The sequence below is a fragment of the Aegilops tauschii genome, chromosome 5 (assembly GCF_002575655.3).
Source record: "Aegilops tauschii subsp. strangulata cultivar AL8/78 chromosome 5, Aet v6.0, whole genome shotgun sequence".
Lineage (NCBI taxonomy): Eukaryota > Viridiplantae > Streptophyta > Magnoliopsida > Poales > Poaceae > Aegilops > Aegilops tauschii.
The window spans coordinates 390,926,786-390,944,607 of record NC_053039.3 but is presented as its reverse complement, the minus strand read 5'-3'; the positions used below and the strand labels follow the sequence as shown (position 1 = coordinate 390,944,607).

At 44.3% G+C, this 17,822-nt stretch overlaps 1 protein-coding gene across 1 annotated transcript in view; it reads left to right on the top strand.

Moving 5' to 3' along the window:
* The first annotated feature begins 260 nt into the window (after positions 1–260).
* The window catches only part of LOC141022406 (uncharacterized), a 47,606-nt gene continuing 30,044 nt past the window's right edge, over positions 261–17,822 (top strand). The window contains exon 1 of the mRNA XM_073498646.1: positions 261–886. Coding sequence (XP_073354747.1) covers positions 353–886 — 534 coding nt within the window. The 5' untranslated portion in view covers positions 261–352. The remainder of the gene's footprint in view (positions 887–17,822) is intronic.

Genomic DNA, 17,822 nt, shown 5'->3' with positions numbered 1-17,822 from the left:
CAATTTCTCCGAAGGAAAATCCTAAACGGCGCCCTAACTGGCGTAAAAAAGAGCGAGTAGCAGGTTTTGAACTAGCGACTGTTAAAACTAATTCTATAATTAGGGGAAAATCTCCCCTTGCCCAACTGTCGTTGCGGTTTGTCCCGCAACCGACGCCTCCCTTCGATCTCCTGGAACCGACGCCCCCTAGAGGGATCGTCGTGTCTCTTCGGGACATATAAAAGGGGCCTGTAACCATCGATCAATTTACTCGATCACTTCTGATTCGAAACACGTTATCACGCACGTAGAACAACCAGCGCAGAGCGAAAGAGAAAAGAAAGGGAGGGAAAGAGCACTCGCCGCCGGTGAGATGCCGAGCCTCGTCTCCTCCTTCCTCCGCCTGATCCACGAGGATGGTCGTCGCTACGGTCGCCGTTTCCACGGACTGGGTAGACTCCGGCGATTCCGTCGCCAGGCTATCCGTCGCGCCGATGGACGCGACCACCGTGGCGCTAGGAGAGGCGCCCGTGGTGCTCACCACGCCCCGGGACAGGGTCGCCGCGCCACAGGACGCGCCCACTGCGGTGCTCCCCGCACCCATGGCCATGCGCACATGGGGCTCGACCCTCTGATGGAGGCCGGCCCGAGCGCCCCGATGATGAACGGGGCCGCCACTGTGCCTAGATCGCCCCCCGGATCTCCGCCTCCACCTCCTCCTCCACCGGCCACGTGGCTCCCGCCCGCGACGCCGACGCCCACCGGCGAGGCTATTGGCCCGAGCCGTGGCCCTCCTGGTTACGCTCCCGTCCCGATGCGTGCCATTGTGGACGAAGAGGCCGCGCTTGGCTTCGTGTCAGCGCCCATCGGCGCCTCCGGCGTCATCCGCCTTGGAGTAGGGATGGAAGTGTTGGGTTACGTAGTAACTTTAAAAAATTTCCAACGCACACGCAAGATCATGGTGATGCATTGCAACGAGAGGGGAGAGTGTCATCCACGTACCCTCGTAGATCGTAAGAGGAAGCGTTATGACAACGCGGTTGATGTAGTCGTACGTCTTCATGATCGACCGATCTTAGTACCGAACGTATGGCACCTCCGCGATCTGCACACGTTCAGCTCGGTGACGTCCCATGAACTCACGATCTAGTAGAGCTTCGAGGGAGAGTTCCATCAGCACGACGGCGTGATGACGGTGTTGATGAAGCTACCGACGCAGGGCTTCGCCTAAGCACCGCTACGATATGACCGAGGTGGATTATGGTGGAGGGGGGCGCCGCACACGGCTAAAGATCAATGATCAACTTATGTGTTCTAGGGTGCCCCCTTGCCCCTGTATATAAAGGAGGGAGGGAGGAGGAGGCCGGCCCTCATAGGGTGCGCCCAAAGTGTGGAGTCCTACTAGGACTTCCTAGTCCTAGTAGGATTCCACCTCCCACATGGAGTAGGAAAAGGGGAAGGGAGAAGGAGAAGGAAGGAAGGGGGCGCCCCCCTCTAGTCCAATTCGGACCAGTCCATGGGGAGGGGTGCGGCCACCCTTGAGGCCTTTTCTCTCCTTTCCCGTATGGCCCATTAAGGCCCAATACGAATTCCCGTAGCTCTCCGGTACTCCGAAAAATACCCGAATCACTCGGAACCTTTCCGATGTCCGAATATAGCCTTCCAATATATCGATCTTTACGGCTCGATCATTTCGAGACTCCTCGTCATGTCCCCGATCTCATCCGGGACTCCAAACAAACTTCGGTCATCAAATCATATAACTCATAATATAAATCGTCACCGAACGTTAAGCGTGCGGACCCTAAAGGGTTCGAGAACTATGTAGACATGACCGAGACACGTCTCCGGTCAATAACGGAACCTGGATGCTCATATTGGCTCCTACATATTCTACGAAGATCTTTATCGGTCAAACCGCATAACAACATATGTTGTTCCCTTTGTCATCAGTATGTTATTTGCCCGAGATTCGATTATCGGTATCACCATACCTAGTTCAATCTCGTTACCGGCAAGTCTCTTTACTCATTTCGTAATGCATCATCCCGCAACTAACCCATTAGTCACATTGCTTGCAAGGCTTATAGTGATGTGCATTACCGAGAGGGCCCAGAGATACCTCTGCGACAATCGGAGTGACAAATCCTAATCTTGATCTATGCCAACTCAACAAGTACCATCGGAGACACCTCTAGAGCACCTTTATAATCACCCAGTTACGTTGTGACGTTTGGTAGCACACAAAGTGTTCCTCCGGTATTTGGGAGTTGCATAATCTCAGTCATAGGAACATGTATAAGTCATGAAGAAAGCAATAGCAACAAACTAAACGATCAAGTGCTAAGCTAACGGAATGGGTCAAATCAATCACATCATTCTCTAATGATGTGATCCCGTTAATCAAATGACAACTCGTGTCTATGGCTAGGAAACTTAACCATCTTTGATTCAACGAGCTAGTCAAGTAGAGGCATACTAGTGACACTATGTTTGTCTATGTATTCACACATGTACTAAGTTTCCGGTTAATACAATTCTAGCATGAATAATAAACATTTATCATGATATAAGGAAATATAAATAACAACTTTATTATTGCCTCTAGGGCATATTTCCTTCAGTCTCCCACTTGCACTAGAGTCAATAATCTAGTTCACATCACCATGTGATTTAATATCAATATTCACATCCGTATGTGATTAACACCCATAGTTCACATCGTCATGTGACCAACACCCGAAGGGTTTACTAGAGTCAATAATCTAGTTCACATTGCTATGTGATTAACACCCAAAGAGTACTAAGGTATGATCATGTTTTGCTCGTGATAGAAGTTTAGTCCACGGGTCTGTCACATTTAGAGCTGTATGTATTTTGCAAATATTCTATGTCTACAATGCTCTGCATGGAGCTACTCTAGCTAATTGCTCCCACTTCCAATATGTATCCAGATTGAGACTTAGAGTCATCTGGATCGGTGTAAAAGCTTGCACCGATGTAACTCTTTACGACGAACTCTTTTATCACCTCCATAATCAAGAAACATTTCCTTAGTCCTCACTAAGGATATTCTTGATCGCTGTCCTAGTGATCTACTCCTAGATCAAAATTGTACTCCCTTGCCAAACTGAGAGCAAGGTATACAATAGGTCTAGTACACAGCATAGCATACTTTATAGAACCTATGACTGAGGCATAGGGAATGACTTTTCATTCTCTCTCTATTTTCCGCCATGGTCGGGTTTTGAGTCTTACTCAACTTCACACCTTGCAACACAGGCAAGAACTCCTTCTTTGACTGTTCCATTTTGAACTACTTCAAAATCTTATCAAGGTATGTACTCATTGAAATTTTTTATCAAGCGTATTGATCTATCTCTATCGATATTGATGCTCAATGTGTAAGCAGCTTCACCGAGGTCTTTCTTTGAAAAACTCCTTTCAAACACTCCTTTATGCTTTCCAGAAAATTCTACATTATTTCTGATCAACAATATGTCATTCACATATACTTATCAGAAAGGCTGTAGTGCTCCCACTCACTTTCCTATAAATACAGGCTTCACCGCAAGTCTGTGTAAAACTATATGCTTTGATCAACTCATCAAAGCGTATACTCCAACTCCCAAGATTCTTGCACCAGTCCATAGATGGGTCACTGGAGCTTGCACACTTTGTTAGCACCTTTAGGATTGACAAAACCTTCTGGTTGCATCGTATACAACTCTTCTTTAATAAATCCATTAAGAAATGCAGTTTTGACATCCATTTGTCAGATTTCATAAAATGTGGCAATTGCTAACATGATTCGGACAGACTTTAGCATCGATACGAGTGAGAAAATCTTATCGTATTCAACACCTTGAACTTATTGAAAAACTTTTTGCGACAAGTCGAGCTTTGTAGATAGTAACACTACTATCAGCGTCTGTCTTCATCTTGAAGATCCATTTATTTTCTATGGATTGCCGATCATCGGGCAAGTCCACCAAAGTCCACACTTTGTTCTCATGGATCCCATCTCAGATTTCATGGCCTTCAAGCCATTTCGCGGAATCTGGGCTCATCATCGCTTCCTCATAGTTCGTAGGTTCATCATGGTCTAGTAACATGACTTCCAGAACAGGATTACCGTACCACTCTGGTGCAGACTGTACTTTGGAAGACCTACGAGGTTCTGTAGTAACTTAATCTGAAGTTTCATGATCATCATCATTAGCTTCCTCACTAACTGGTGTAGGAATCACTGGAACTGATTTCTGTGATGAACTACTTTCCAATTCGGGAGAAGGTACAATTACCTTATCAAGCTCTACTTTCCTCCCACTCACTTCTTTTGAGAGAAACTCCTTCTCTAGAAAGATCCATCTTAGCAACGAATATCTTGCCTTCGGATCTGTGATAGAAGGTGTACCCAACAGTTTCCTTTGGGTATTCTATGAAGATGCACTTCTCCGATTTGGGTTCGAGCTTATCAGGTTGAAACTTTTTCACATAAGCATCACAGCCCCAAACTTTAAGAAACGACAACTTTGGTTTCTTGCCAAACCACAGTTCATAAGGCGTCGTCTCAATGGATTTTGATGGTGCCCTATTTAAAGTGAATGCAGCTGTCCCTAATGCATAACCCCAAAACGATAGTGGTAAATCGGTAAGCTACATCATAGATCGCACCATATCCAATAAAGTGTGGTTACGACGTTCGGACACACCATTACGCTGTGGTGTTCTATGTGGCGTGAGCTGTGAAACTATTCCACATTGTTTTTAAATGAAGGCCAAACTCGTAACTCAAATATTCTCCTCTACGATCAGATTGTAGAAACTTTATTTTCTTGTTACGATGATTCTCCACTTGACTCTGAAATTCTTTGAACTTTTCAAATGTTTCAGACTTGTGCTTCATTAAGTAGATATACGCATATCTGCTCAAATCATCTGTGAAGGTCAGAAAATACTGATACCCGCCACGAGCATCAACACTCATTGGACCGCATACATCGTTATGTATTATTTCCAACAAGTCAGTAGCTCGTTCCATTGTTCTAGAAAAAGGAGTTTTAGTAATCTTGCCCAAAAGGCACGGTTCGCAAGCATCAAATGATTCATAACCAAGTGATTCCAAAAATCCATCTTTATGGAGTTTCTTCATGCGCTTTACACCGATATGAACCAAACGGCAGTGCCACAAATAAGTTGCACTATCATTATCAACTTTGCATCTTTTGGCATCAATATTATGAATATGTGTATCACTACGATCGAGATCCAACAAACTATTTTCATTGGGTGTATGACTGATACGTCCATTTTGCATCATGCTTTTATATCAATATTTATTGCATTATGGGCTGTTATTACACATTATATCTCAATACTTATGGCTATTCTCTCTTATTTTACAAGGTTTATCATGAAGAGGGAGAATGCCGGCAGCTGGAATTCTGGCTGGAAAAGGAGCAAATATTAGAAACCTATTCTGCACAGCTCCAAAAATCCTGAAAGTCCACGAAAGTCATTTTTGGAATTAATAAGAATTATTGAGCGAATAAAATACCAGAGGGGGCCCACACCCTGGCCAAGAGGGTGGGGGCGCGCCCCCTCTTACTGGGCGCGCCCCTATCTCCTGGGCCCCCTGGTGGCCCTCCGGTGCCCATCTTCTGCTATATGAAGGCTTTTACCCTGGAAAAAATCATAAGCAAGCTTACGGGACGAAACTCCGCCGCCACGAGGCGGAACCAATCTAGGGCTCCGGCGGAGCTGTTCTGCCGGGAAAACTTCCCTCCGGGAGGGGGAAATCATCACCATCGTCATCACCAACGATCCTCTCATCGGGAGGGGGACAATCTCCATCAACATCTTCACCAGCACCATCTCCTCTCAAAACCCTAGTTCATCTCTTGTATCCAATCTTGTATCAAAACCACAAATTGGTACCTGTGGGTTGCTAGTAGTGTTGATTACTCCTTGTAGTTGATGCTAATTGGTTTACTTGGTGGAAGATCATATGTTCAGATCCTTAATGCATATTAATACTCCTCTGATCATGAACATGAATATGCTTTGTGAGTAGTTACGTTTGTTCCTGAGGACATGGGTGAAGTCTTGCTATTAGTAGTCATGTGAATTTGGTATTCGTTTGATATTTTGATGAGATGTATGTTGTCTCTTCTCTAGTGGTGTTATGTGAACATCGATTACATGACACTTCACCATTATTTGGGCCTAGAGGAAGGCATTGGGAAGTAATAAGTAGATGATGGGTTGCTAGAGTGACAGAAGCTTAAACCCTAGTTTATGCGTTGCTTCGTAAGGGGCTGATTTGGATCCACTAGTTTCATGCTATGGTTAGGTTTACCTTAATACTTCTTTTGTAGTTGCAGATGCTTGCAATAGGGGTTAATCATAAGTGGGATGCTTGTCCAAGAAAGGGCAGTACCCAAGCACCGGTCCACCCACATATCAAATTATCAAAGTACCGAACGCGAATCATATGAGCGTGATGAAACTAGCTTGACGATAATTCCCATGTGTCCTCGGGAGCGCTTTTCTCATTATAAGAAATTGTCCAGGCTTGTCCTTTGCTACAAAAAGGATTGGGCCACCTTGCTGCACTTTATTTACTTTCATTGCTTGTTACCCGTTACAAATTATCTTATCACAAAACTATCTGTTACCTACAATTTCAGTGCTTGCAGAGAATACCTTACTGAAAACCGCTTGTCATTTCCTTCTGCTCCTCGTTGGGTTCGACACTCTTACTTATCGAAATGACTATGATAGTGTTGGAAATATGCCCTAGAGGCAATAATAAATTGGTTATTATTATTTGATTTCCCTGTTCATGATAATCGTTTATTATCCATGCTAAAATTGTATTGATAGGAAACTCAGATACATGTGTGGATACATAGACAACACCATGTCCCTAGTAAGCCTCTAGTTGACTAGCTCGTTGATCAATAAATGGTTACGGTTTCCTGACCATGGACATTGGATGTCGTTGATAACGGGATCACATCATTAGGAGAATGATGTGATGGACAAGACCCAATCCTAAGCCTAGCACAAGATCGTGTAGTTCGTTTGCTAAGAGCTTTTCTAATGTCAAGTATCATTTCCTTAGACCATGAGATTGTGCAACTCCCGGATACCGTAGGAATGCTTTGGGTGTACCAAACGTCACAACGTAACTGGGTGACTATAAAGGTGCACTACAGGTATCTCCGAAAGTGTCTGTTGGGTTGACACGAATCGAGACTGGGATTTGTCACTCCATGTAAACGGAGAGGTATCTCTGGGCCCACTCGGTAGGAAATCATCATAATGTGCACAATGTGACCAAGGATTTGATCACGGGATGATGTGTTACAGAACGAGTAAAGAGACTTGCCGGTAACGAGATTGAACAAGGTATCGGGATACCGACGATCGAATCTCGGGCAAGTAACATACCGATTGACAAAGGGAATTGTATACGGGATTGATTGAATCCCCGACATCGTGGTTCATCCGATGAGATCATCGTGGAACATGTGGGAGCCAACATGGGTATCCAGATCCCGCTGTTGGTTATTGGCCGGAGAACGTCTCGGTCATGTCTGCATGGTTCCCGAACCCGTAGGGTCTACACACTTAAGGTTCGATGACGCTAGGGTTATAGGGAATAGATACACGTGGTTACCGAATGTTGTTCGGAGTCCCGGATGAGATCCCGGACGTCGCGAGGAGTTCCGGAATGGTCCGGAGGTAAAGATTTATATATGGGAAGTCCTGTTTTGGTCACCGGAAAAGTTTCGGGTGCTATCGGTAACGTACCGGGACCACCGGGAGGGTCCCGGGGGTCCACCAGGTGGGGCCACCGGCCCCAGAGGGCTGCGTGGGCCAAGTGTGGGAAGGGACCAGCCCCTAGGTGGGCTGGTGCGCCTCCCACAAGGGGCCCAAGGCGCAGGGAAGGGGGGAAGGGTGAAACCCTAGGCTCAGATGGGCCTACGGCCCACCTAGTGGTGCGCCCCCCTCTCTCCCCCCTTGGCCGCCCCTCCAAGTCCCATCTAGGGCTGGCCGCACCCCTTTGGGGGGAACCCTAGATGGGGGCGCAGCCCCTCCCCCTCCCCTATATATAGTGGGGGTTTTGGGGCTGCCATAAGACGAGAACATCTCTCTCTTTGGCGCAGCCCTACCCCTCTCCCTCCTCGTCTCTCGCAGTGCTTGGCGAAGCCCTGCTGGAGTGCCACGCTCCTCCATCACCACCATGCCGTTGTGCTGCTGCTGGACGGAGTCTTCCCCAACCTCTCCCTCTCTCCTTGCTAGATCAAGGCGTGGGAGACGTCACCGGGCTGCACGTGTGTTGAACGCGGAGGCGCCGTGGTTCGGCGCTTAGATCGGAATCAACCGCGATCTGAATCGCTACGAGTACAACTCCTTCATCCGCGTTCTTGCAACGCTTCCGCTTAGCGATCTACAATGGTATGTAGATGCACTCCCCTTCCCCTCGTTGCTAGATTACTCCATAGATTGATCTTGGTGATGCGTAGAAAATTTTGAATTTATGCTACGTTACCCAACAGTGGTATCAGAGCCAGGTTTATGCGTAGTTTCTATGCACGAGTAGAACACAAAGTAGTTGTGGGCGTCGATTTTGTCAATTTACTTGCCGTTACTAGTCTTATCTTGATTCGGCGGAATCGTGGGATGAAGCGGCCCGGACCGACCTTACACGTACACTTACGTGAGACAGGTTCCACCGACTGACATGCACTAGTTGCATAAGGTGGCTAGCGGGTGTCTGTCTCTCCCACTTTAGTCGGATCGGATTCGATGAAAAGGGTCCTTATGAAGGGTAAATTGAAATTGGCATATCACGTTGTGGCTTTTGCGTAGGTAAGAAACGTTCTTGCTAGAATCCCATAGCAGCCACGTAAAACATGCAACAACAATTAGAGGACGTCTAACTTGTTTTTGCAGGGTATGCTATGTGATGTGATATGGCCAAAAGGATGTGATGAATGATATATGTGATGTATGAGATTGATCATGCTTGTAATAGGAATCACGACTTGCATGTCGATGAGTATGACAACCGGCAGGAGCCATAGGAGTTGTCTTAATTTATTGTATGACCTGCGTGTCAATGAAAACACCATGTAATTACTTTACTTTATTGCTAACCGTTAGCCATAGTAGTAGAAGTAATAGTTGGTGAGACAACTTCATGAAGACACAATGATGGAGATCATGATGATGGAGATCATGGTGTCATGCCGGTGACGAACGTGATCATGTCGCACCTCATTGATGGAGATCAAAGGCGCAAGATGATATTGGTCATATCACGTCACTTTATGATTTGCATGTGATGTTTGTCATGTTTACATCTTATTTGCTTAGAACGACGGTAGCATAAATAAGATGATCCCTCACTAAAATTTGAAGAGACGTGTTCCCCCTAACTGTGCACCATTGCGAAGGTTCGTTGTTTCGAAGCACCACATGATGATCGGGTGTGATAGATTCTAACGTTCGCATACAACGGGTGTTGACGAGCCTAGCATGTACAGACATGGCCTCGGAACACATGCGAAACACTTAGGTTGACTTGACGAGCCTAGCATGTACAGACATGGCCTCGGAACACAAGAGATCGAAAGATCGAACATGAGTCGTATAGTAGATGCGATCAACATGGAGATGTTCACCGATGATGACTAGTCCGTCTCACATGATGATCGGACACGACCTAGTTTGACTCGGATCATGTATCACTTAGATGACTAGAGGGATGTCTATCTGAGTGGGAGTTCATTAAATAATCAGATGAACTTAATTATCATGAACATAGTCAAAAGGTCTTTGCAAATTATGTCATAGCTTACGCTTTAGTTCTACTGTTTAAGATATGTTCCTAGAGAAAATTTAGTTGAAAGTTGATAGTAGCACTTATGTGGACTGGGTCCGTAAACTGAGGATTGTCCTCATTGCTGCCTAGAAGGCTCATGTCCTTAATGCACCGCTCGGTGTGTTGAACCTCAGCGTCGTCTGTAGATGATGCGAAACATCTGACATACACATTTTGATGACTACGTGATAGTTCAGTGCGTAATGCTAACGGTTTAGAATTGTGGCACCAAAGACGTTTTTGAAACGTCGCAGAACATATGAGATGTTCCAAAGACTGAAATTGGGATTTCAGACTAATGCCCACGTCAAGAGGTATGAGACCTCTGACAAGTTTCTTAAGCCTGCAAACTAAGGGAGAAAAGCTCAATCGTTGAGCATGTGCTCAGATTGTCTGAGTACTACAATCACTTGAATCGAGTGGGAGTTAATCTTCCAGATGAGATAGTGATGGTTCTCCATAGTCACTGCCACCAAGCTATTAGAGCTTCGTGATGAACTATAACATATCAGGGATAGACATGATGATCCTTGAGCAACTCGCGATGTTTGACACCGCGAAAGTAGAAATCAAGAAGGAGCATCAATTGTTGATGGTTAGTACAACCACTAGTTTCTAGAAGGGCAAGGGCAAAAGGGATACGTCATGAAACAGCAAATCATTTTCTGCTCTAGTGAAGAATCCCAAGGTTGAATCCAAACCCGAGACTAAGTGCTTCTGTAATGAGGGGAACGGTCACTGAAGCAGAACTACCCTAGACACTTGGTAGATGAGAAGGCAGGCAAGGTCGACAGAAGTATATTTGATATACATTATATGAATGTGTACTTTACTAGTACTCCTAGCAGCACCAGGGTATTAGATACCGGTTCGGTTGCTAAATGTTAGTAACTCGAAATAAAAGCTACGGAATAAACGGAGACTAGCTAAAGGTGAGATGACGATATGTGTTGGAAGTGTTTCCAAGGTTGATGTGATCAAGCATCGCATGCTCCCTCTACCATCGAGATTGGTGTTAAACCTAAATAATTGTTATTTGGTGTATGCGTTGAGCATAAACATGATTGGATTATGTTTATCGCAATACGTTATTCATTTAAGGAGAATAATGGTTACTCTGTTTATTTGAATAATACCTTCAATGGTCTTGCACCTAAAATGAATCTCGATCGTAGTAATACACATGTTCATGCCAAAAGATATAAGATAGGAATGATAGTACCACATACTTGTGGCACTGCTATTTGAGTCATATTGGGATAAAACGCATGAAGAAGCTCCATGTTGATGGATCTTTGGACTCACTCGTTTTTGAAAGGATTGAGACATGCAAACCATGTCTATTGGTATATATGCATGAAGAAACTCCATACAGATGGATCATTTGGACTCACTTGATTTTGAATCACTTGAGACATGCAAATCATACCACATGGGAAAGATGACTGAAAGGCCTCGTTTTCAGTAAGATGGAACAAGAGAGCAACTTGTTGGAAGTAATACATTTTGATGTGTGCAGTCCAATGAGTGCTGAGGCATGCAATGGATATCGTTATGTTCTTACTTCACAGATGATTTGAGTATATGCTGAGTGTATTTACTTGATGAAACACAAGTCTGAATTATTGAAAGGTTCAAGTAATTTCATAGTGAAGTTGAAGATCGTCGTGACAAGAGGATAAAATGTCTGTGATATGATCATAGAGATGAATATCTGAGTTACGAGTTTGGCACACAATTAAGAAATTGTGGAAATTGTTTCACGACTAATACCGCTTGGAACACCATAGTGTGATTGTGTGTCCGAACATCATAACTGCACCCTATTGGATATGGTGCATACCATGATGTCTCTTATCTAATTACCACTATCGTTCATGGGTTAGGCATTAGAGACAACCGCATTCACTTTAAAAGGGGCACCACGCAATTCCGTTGAGACGACACCGTTTAGAGAAACCTAAGTTGTCGTTTCTTAAAAGTTTGGGGCTGCGATGCTTATGTGAAAAAGTTTCAGGCTGATAAGCTCGAACCCAAAGCGGATAAATGCATCTTCATAGAATACCCAAAACAGTTGGGTATACCTCCTGTTTCAGATCTGAAAGTAAACTGGTCTTTTCTCGAGGAAAAGTTTCTCTCGAAAGAATTGAGTGGGAGGATGGTGGAGACTTGATGAGGTTATTGAACCGTCACTTCAACTAGTGTGTAGCAGGGCACAAGAAGTTGTTCCTGTGGCACCTACACCAATTGAAGTGGAAGCTTATGATAGTGATCATGAAACTTCGGATCAAGTCACTACCAAACCTCGTAGGACGACGAGGATGCGTACTACTTCAGAGTGGTACGTAATCCTGTCTTGGAAGTCATGTTGCTAGACAACAATGAACCTACGAGCTATGGAGAAGCGATGGTGGGCCCAGATTCCGACGAATGGCTCGAGGCCATAAAATTCGAGAGAGGATCCAAATACTTGATAGTCGTAAGGCTGTTGGGTGCAGATGGATTTTAAAAGGAAGACAGACAATGATGGTAAGTGTCACCATTAAGAAAGCTCGGCTTGTCGTTAAGATTTTTCCGACAAGTTCAAGGAGTTGACTACGATGAGACTTTCTCACTCGTAGCGATGCTAAGAGTCTGTTGGAATTGTATTAGCAGTTACTGCATTATTTATGAAATCTTGCAGATAGGATGTCAAAACATTGTTTCCTCGACGATTTTCTTGAGGAAAGGTTGTATGTGATACAACCAGAAGGTTTTGTCAATCCTGAAAGATGCTAACAAGTATGCAATGCTCCAGCAATCCTTCTAAGGACTGGAGTAAGCATCTCGGAGTTGGAATGTACGCTTTGATGAGATGATCAAAGATTTTGGGTTTATACAAAGTTTATGAGAAACTTGTATTTCCAAAGAAGTGAGTGGGAGCACTATAGAATTTTTGATGAGTATATGTGGTTGACATATTGTTGATCAGAAATGATGTAGAATTTCTGGAAAGCATACAGGGTTATTTGAAAAATGTTTTTCAATGGAAAACCTGGATTAAGCTACTTAAACATTGAGCATCAAGATCTATAAGGATAGATCAAAAACGCTTAATAGTACTTTCAAATGAATACATACCGTGACAAGATTTTAAAGGAGTTCAAAATAGATCAGCAAAGAAGGAGTTCTTGGCTGTGTTACAAGGTGTGAGTATTGAGCAAGACTCAAGACCTGACCACGGCAGAAGAGAGAGAAAGGACGAAGGTCGTCCCCTATGCTTTAGACGTAGGCTCTACAGTTTGCTATGCTGTGTACCGCACCTGAAGTGTGCCTTGCCATGAGTTAGTCAAGGGGTACAATAGTGATCCGGGAATGGATCACATGACAGCGGTCGAACTTATCCTTAGTATCTAGTGGACTAAGGAATTTTTCTCGATTATGGAGGTGGTAAAAGAGTTCGTCGTAAAGGGTTACGTCGATGCAAACTTTGACACTAATCCGGATGACTCTGAGTAGTAAACCGGATTCGTATAGTAGAGTAGTTATTTGGAATAGCTCCAAGTAGCGCGTGGTAGCTGCATCTAGAAGATGACATAGATATTCGTAAAGCACACACGGATCTGAAACGTTCAGACTCGTTGACTAAAACCTCTCTCACAAGCAGAACATGATCAAACCCTAGTAAACTCTTGGGTGTAGTCACATGGCGATGTGGACTATGAGTGTTAATCACATGGCGATGTGAACTAGATTATTGACTCGAGTGCAAGTGGGAGACTGTTGGAAATATGCCCTAGAGGCAATAATAAATTGGTTATTATTATTATATTTCCCTGTTCATGATAATCGTTTATTATCCATGCTAAAATTGTATTGATGGGAAACTCAGATACATGTGTGGATACATAGACAACACCATGTCCCTAGTAAGCCTCTAGTTGACTAGCTCGTTGATCAATAAATGGTTACGGTTTCCTGACCATGGACATTGGATGTCGTTGATAACGGGATCACATCATTAGGAGAATGATGTGATGGACAAGACCCAATCCTAAGCCTAGCACAAGATCGTGTAGTTCGTTTGCTAAGAGATTTTCTAATGTCAAGTATCATTTCCTTAGACCATGAGATTGTGCAACTCCCGGATACCGTAGGAATGCTTTGGGTGTACCAAACGTCACAACGTAACTGGGTGACTATAAAGGTGCACTACAGGTATCTCCGAAAGTGTCTGTTGGGTTGGCACGAATCGAGACTGGGATTTGTCACTCCATGTAAACGGAGAGGTATCTCTGGGCCCACTCGGTAGGACATCATCATAATGTGCACAATGTGACCAAGGAGTTGATCACGGGATGATGTGTTATGGAACGAGTAAAGAGACTTGCCGGTAACGAGATTGAACAATGTATCGGGATACCGACGATCGAATCTCGGGCAAGTAACATACCGATTGACAAAGGGAATTGTATACGGGATTGATTGAATCCCCGACATCGTGGTTCATCCGATGAGATCATCGTGGAACATGTGGGAGCCAACATGGGTATCCAGATCCCGCTGTTGGTTATTGGCCGGAGAACGTCTCGGTCATGTCTGCATGGTTCCCGAACCCGTAGGGTCTACACACTTAAGGTTCGATGACGCTAGGGTTATAGGGAATAGATATACGTGATTACCAAATGTTGTTCGGAGTCCCGGATGAGATCCCGGACGTTGTGAGGAGTTCCGGAATGGTCCGGAGGTAAAGATTTATATATGGGAAGTCCTGTTTTGGTCACCGGAAAAGTTTCGGGTGCTATCGGTAACGTACCGGGACCACCGGGAGGGTCCCGGGGGTCCACCAGGTGGGGCCACCGGCCCCAGAGGGCTGCGTGGGCCAAGTGTGGGAAGGGACAAGCCCCTAGGTGGGATAGTGCGCCTCCCACAAGGGGCCCAAGGCGCACGGAAGGGGGGAAGGGGGAAACCCTAGGCTCAGATGGGCCTAAGGCCCACCTAGTGGTGCGCCCCCCTCTCTCCCCCCTTGGCCGCCCCTCCAAGTCCCATCTAGGGCTAGCCGCACCCCTTTGGGGGGAACCCTAGATGGGGGCGCAGCCCCTCCCCCTCCCCTATATATAGTGGAGGTTTTGGGGCTGCCATAAGACGAGAACATCTCTCTCTTTGGCGCAGCCCTACCCCTCTCCCTCCTCGTCTCTCGCAGTGCTTGGCGAAGCCCTGCTGGAGTGCCACGCTCCTCCATCACCACCATGCCGTTGTGCTGCTGCTGGACGGAGTCTTCCCCAACCTCTCCCTCTCTCCTTGCTGGATCAAGGCGTGGGAGACGTCACCGGGCTGCACGTGTGTTGAACGCGGAGGCGCCGTGGTTCGGCGCTTAGATCGCAATCAACCGCGATCTGAATCGCTACGAGTACGACTCCTTCATCCGCGTTCTTGCAACGCTTCCGCTTAGCGATCTACAATGGTATGTAGATGCACTCCCCTTCCCCTCGTTGCTAGATTACTCCATAGATTGATCTTGGTGATGCGTGGAAAATTTTGAATTTATGCTACGTTACCCAACAGATAGATCCCCTATACTTATGGGTCATCAAGACTCTTTTCTGGCGCCGTTGCCGAGGAGTGAAGCGCCTTTGGTGAGTGGAACTTGGTAAGGAAACATTTATATAGTGTGCTGAAATTTTCTGTTACTTGTTACTATGGAAACTAATCCTTTGAGGGGCTTGTTCGGGGTATCTTCACCCCGACCAGTAGAGCAAAGAGTTGCTCCTCAACCTACTGAAAATGTTTACTTTGAGATTCCTTCGGGTATGATAGGGAAACTGCTAGCTAATCCTTTTGCAGGAGATGGAACATTGCATCCCGATTTATACCTTATCTTTGTGGATGAAGTTTGTGGATTATTTAAGCTTGCAGGTATTCCCGATGATGTTGTTAAGAGGAAGATCTTCCCTTTATCTTTGAAGGGAGATGCATTGACATGGTATAGGCTATGTAATTATATATATATAATTTTTGGCCTCGCGAAGGAGAAAGCATCGCTCAAGCTTGGGGGAGGCTTAATTCAATGTTATATTCATGCCCCAATCATGAGCTCTCAAGAGAAATGATTATTCAAAAAATTTATGCTCGGCTTTCTCAAAATGATCGCACCATGCTCGATACTTCCTGTGCTGGTTCTTATATGTTGAAGACTACTGAATTCAAGTGGGACTTATTGGAAAGAATTAAACGCAACTCTGAAGATTGGGGTTCCGACGATGGTAAGGAGTCAGGTATGACACCTAAGTTTGATTGTGTTAAATCTTTTATGGATACCGATGCTTTTCGTGGATTTAGCGCTAAATATGGACTTGACTCTGAGATAGTAGCTTCTTTCTGTGAATCTTTTGCTACTCACGTTGATCTCCCTAAAGAGAAGTGGTTTAAATATAATCCTCCCACTGAAGTAAAAGTAGTTGCACCTATTACAGTTGAAGAAAAGATTATCACTTATAATGACCCTATTGTTCCTACTACTTATGTTGAGAAACCCCCTTTTCCTGTTAGAATAAAGGATCATGCTAAAGCTTCAACTGTGGTTCGTAAGAGTAATACTAGAACATATACACTTCCTGAGCAAATTAATGTTGAACCTAGTATTGCTATGGTTAAATATCTCTTAGATGATAATATAGATGGGCATGTTATTTACTTCTGTGAACAGGCCGCTAATATTGCTAGACCAGATGCTAAGATACATAGACCTATTGTAGGCATGCCTGTTATTTCTGTTAAAATAGGAGATCATTGTTATCATGGCTTATGTGATATGGGTGCTAGTGCTAGTGCAATACCTCATTCTTTATATGAAAAAATTATGCATGATATCGCACCCGCTGAGATAGAAGGTGTTGATGTTACTATTAAGCTTGCCAATAGAGATACTATTGCACCAGTTGGGATTGTTAGAGATGTTGAAGTCTTGTGTGGGAAAGTTAAATATCCTGCTGATTTTCTTGTTCTTGGTTCCCCACAAGATGACTTTTGTCCCATTATATTTGGTAGACCCTTCTTGAATACTGTTAATGCTAAGATTGATTGCAAAAAGGATGTTGTTACAATTGGCCTAGGGGATATGAAACATGAGTTTAATTTTGCTAAATTCCGTAGACAACCCCTTGATAGAGAATTACCTAGTAAGGATGAAATTATTGGTCTTGCTTCTATTGTCGTGCCTCCTACTGATCCGTTAGAACAATATTTGCCAGACCATGAAAATGATATGTTTATGAATGAAAGGAGGGAAATAGATAAAGTATTCCTTCAACATGGTCCTATTTTGAAACACAACTTACCTATTGAAATCCTAGGGGGTCCTCCTCCACCCAAGGGTGATCCCGTGTTTGAGCTCAAACCATTACCTGATAATCTTAAATATGCTTATCTTGATGAAAAGAAGATATATCCTGTTATTATTAGTGCTAACCTTTTAGAGCAGGAAGAAAAAATATTATTGAAAACTCTGAAGAAGCACCGTGCTGCTATTGGATATACTCTGGAGGATCTTAAGGGCATTAGTCCCACTCTATGCCAACACAAAATAAAAGTGGAGAAAGATGCCAAACCAGTTAGAGATCCTCAACGACGGCTAAATCCTAAGATGAAAGAAGTGGTAAGAAAGGAGATACTAAAGCTTCTTGAGGCAGGTATAATTTATCCCGTTGCTGATAGTGATTGGGTAAGTCCTGTCCCTTGCGTTCCTAAGAAGGGAGGTATTACTGTCGTTCCTAATGATAAAGATGAATTGATCCCGCAAAGAATTATTACAGGTTATAGGATGGTAATTAATTTCCGTAAATTAAATAAAGCTACTAAGAAAGATAATTACCCTTTACCTTTTATTGATCAAATGCAAGAAAGACTATCCAAACATACACATTTCTGCTTCCTAGATGGTTATTCTGATTTCTCTCAAATACCTGTG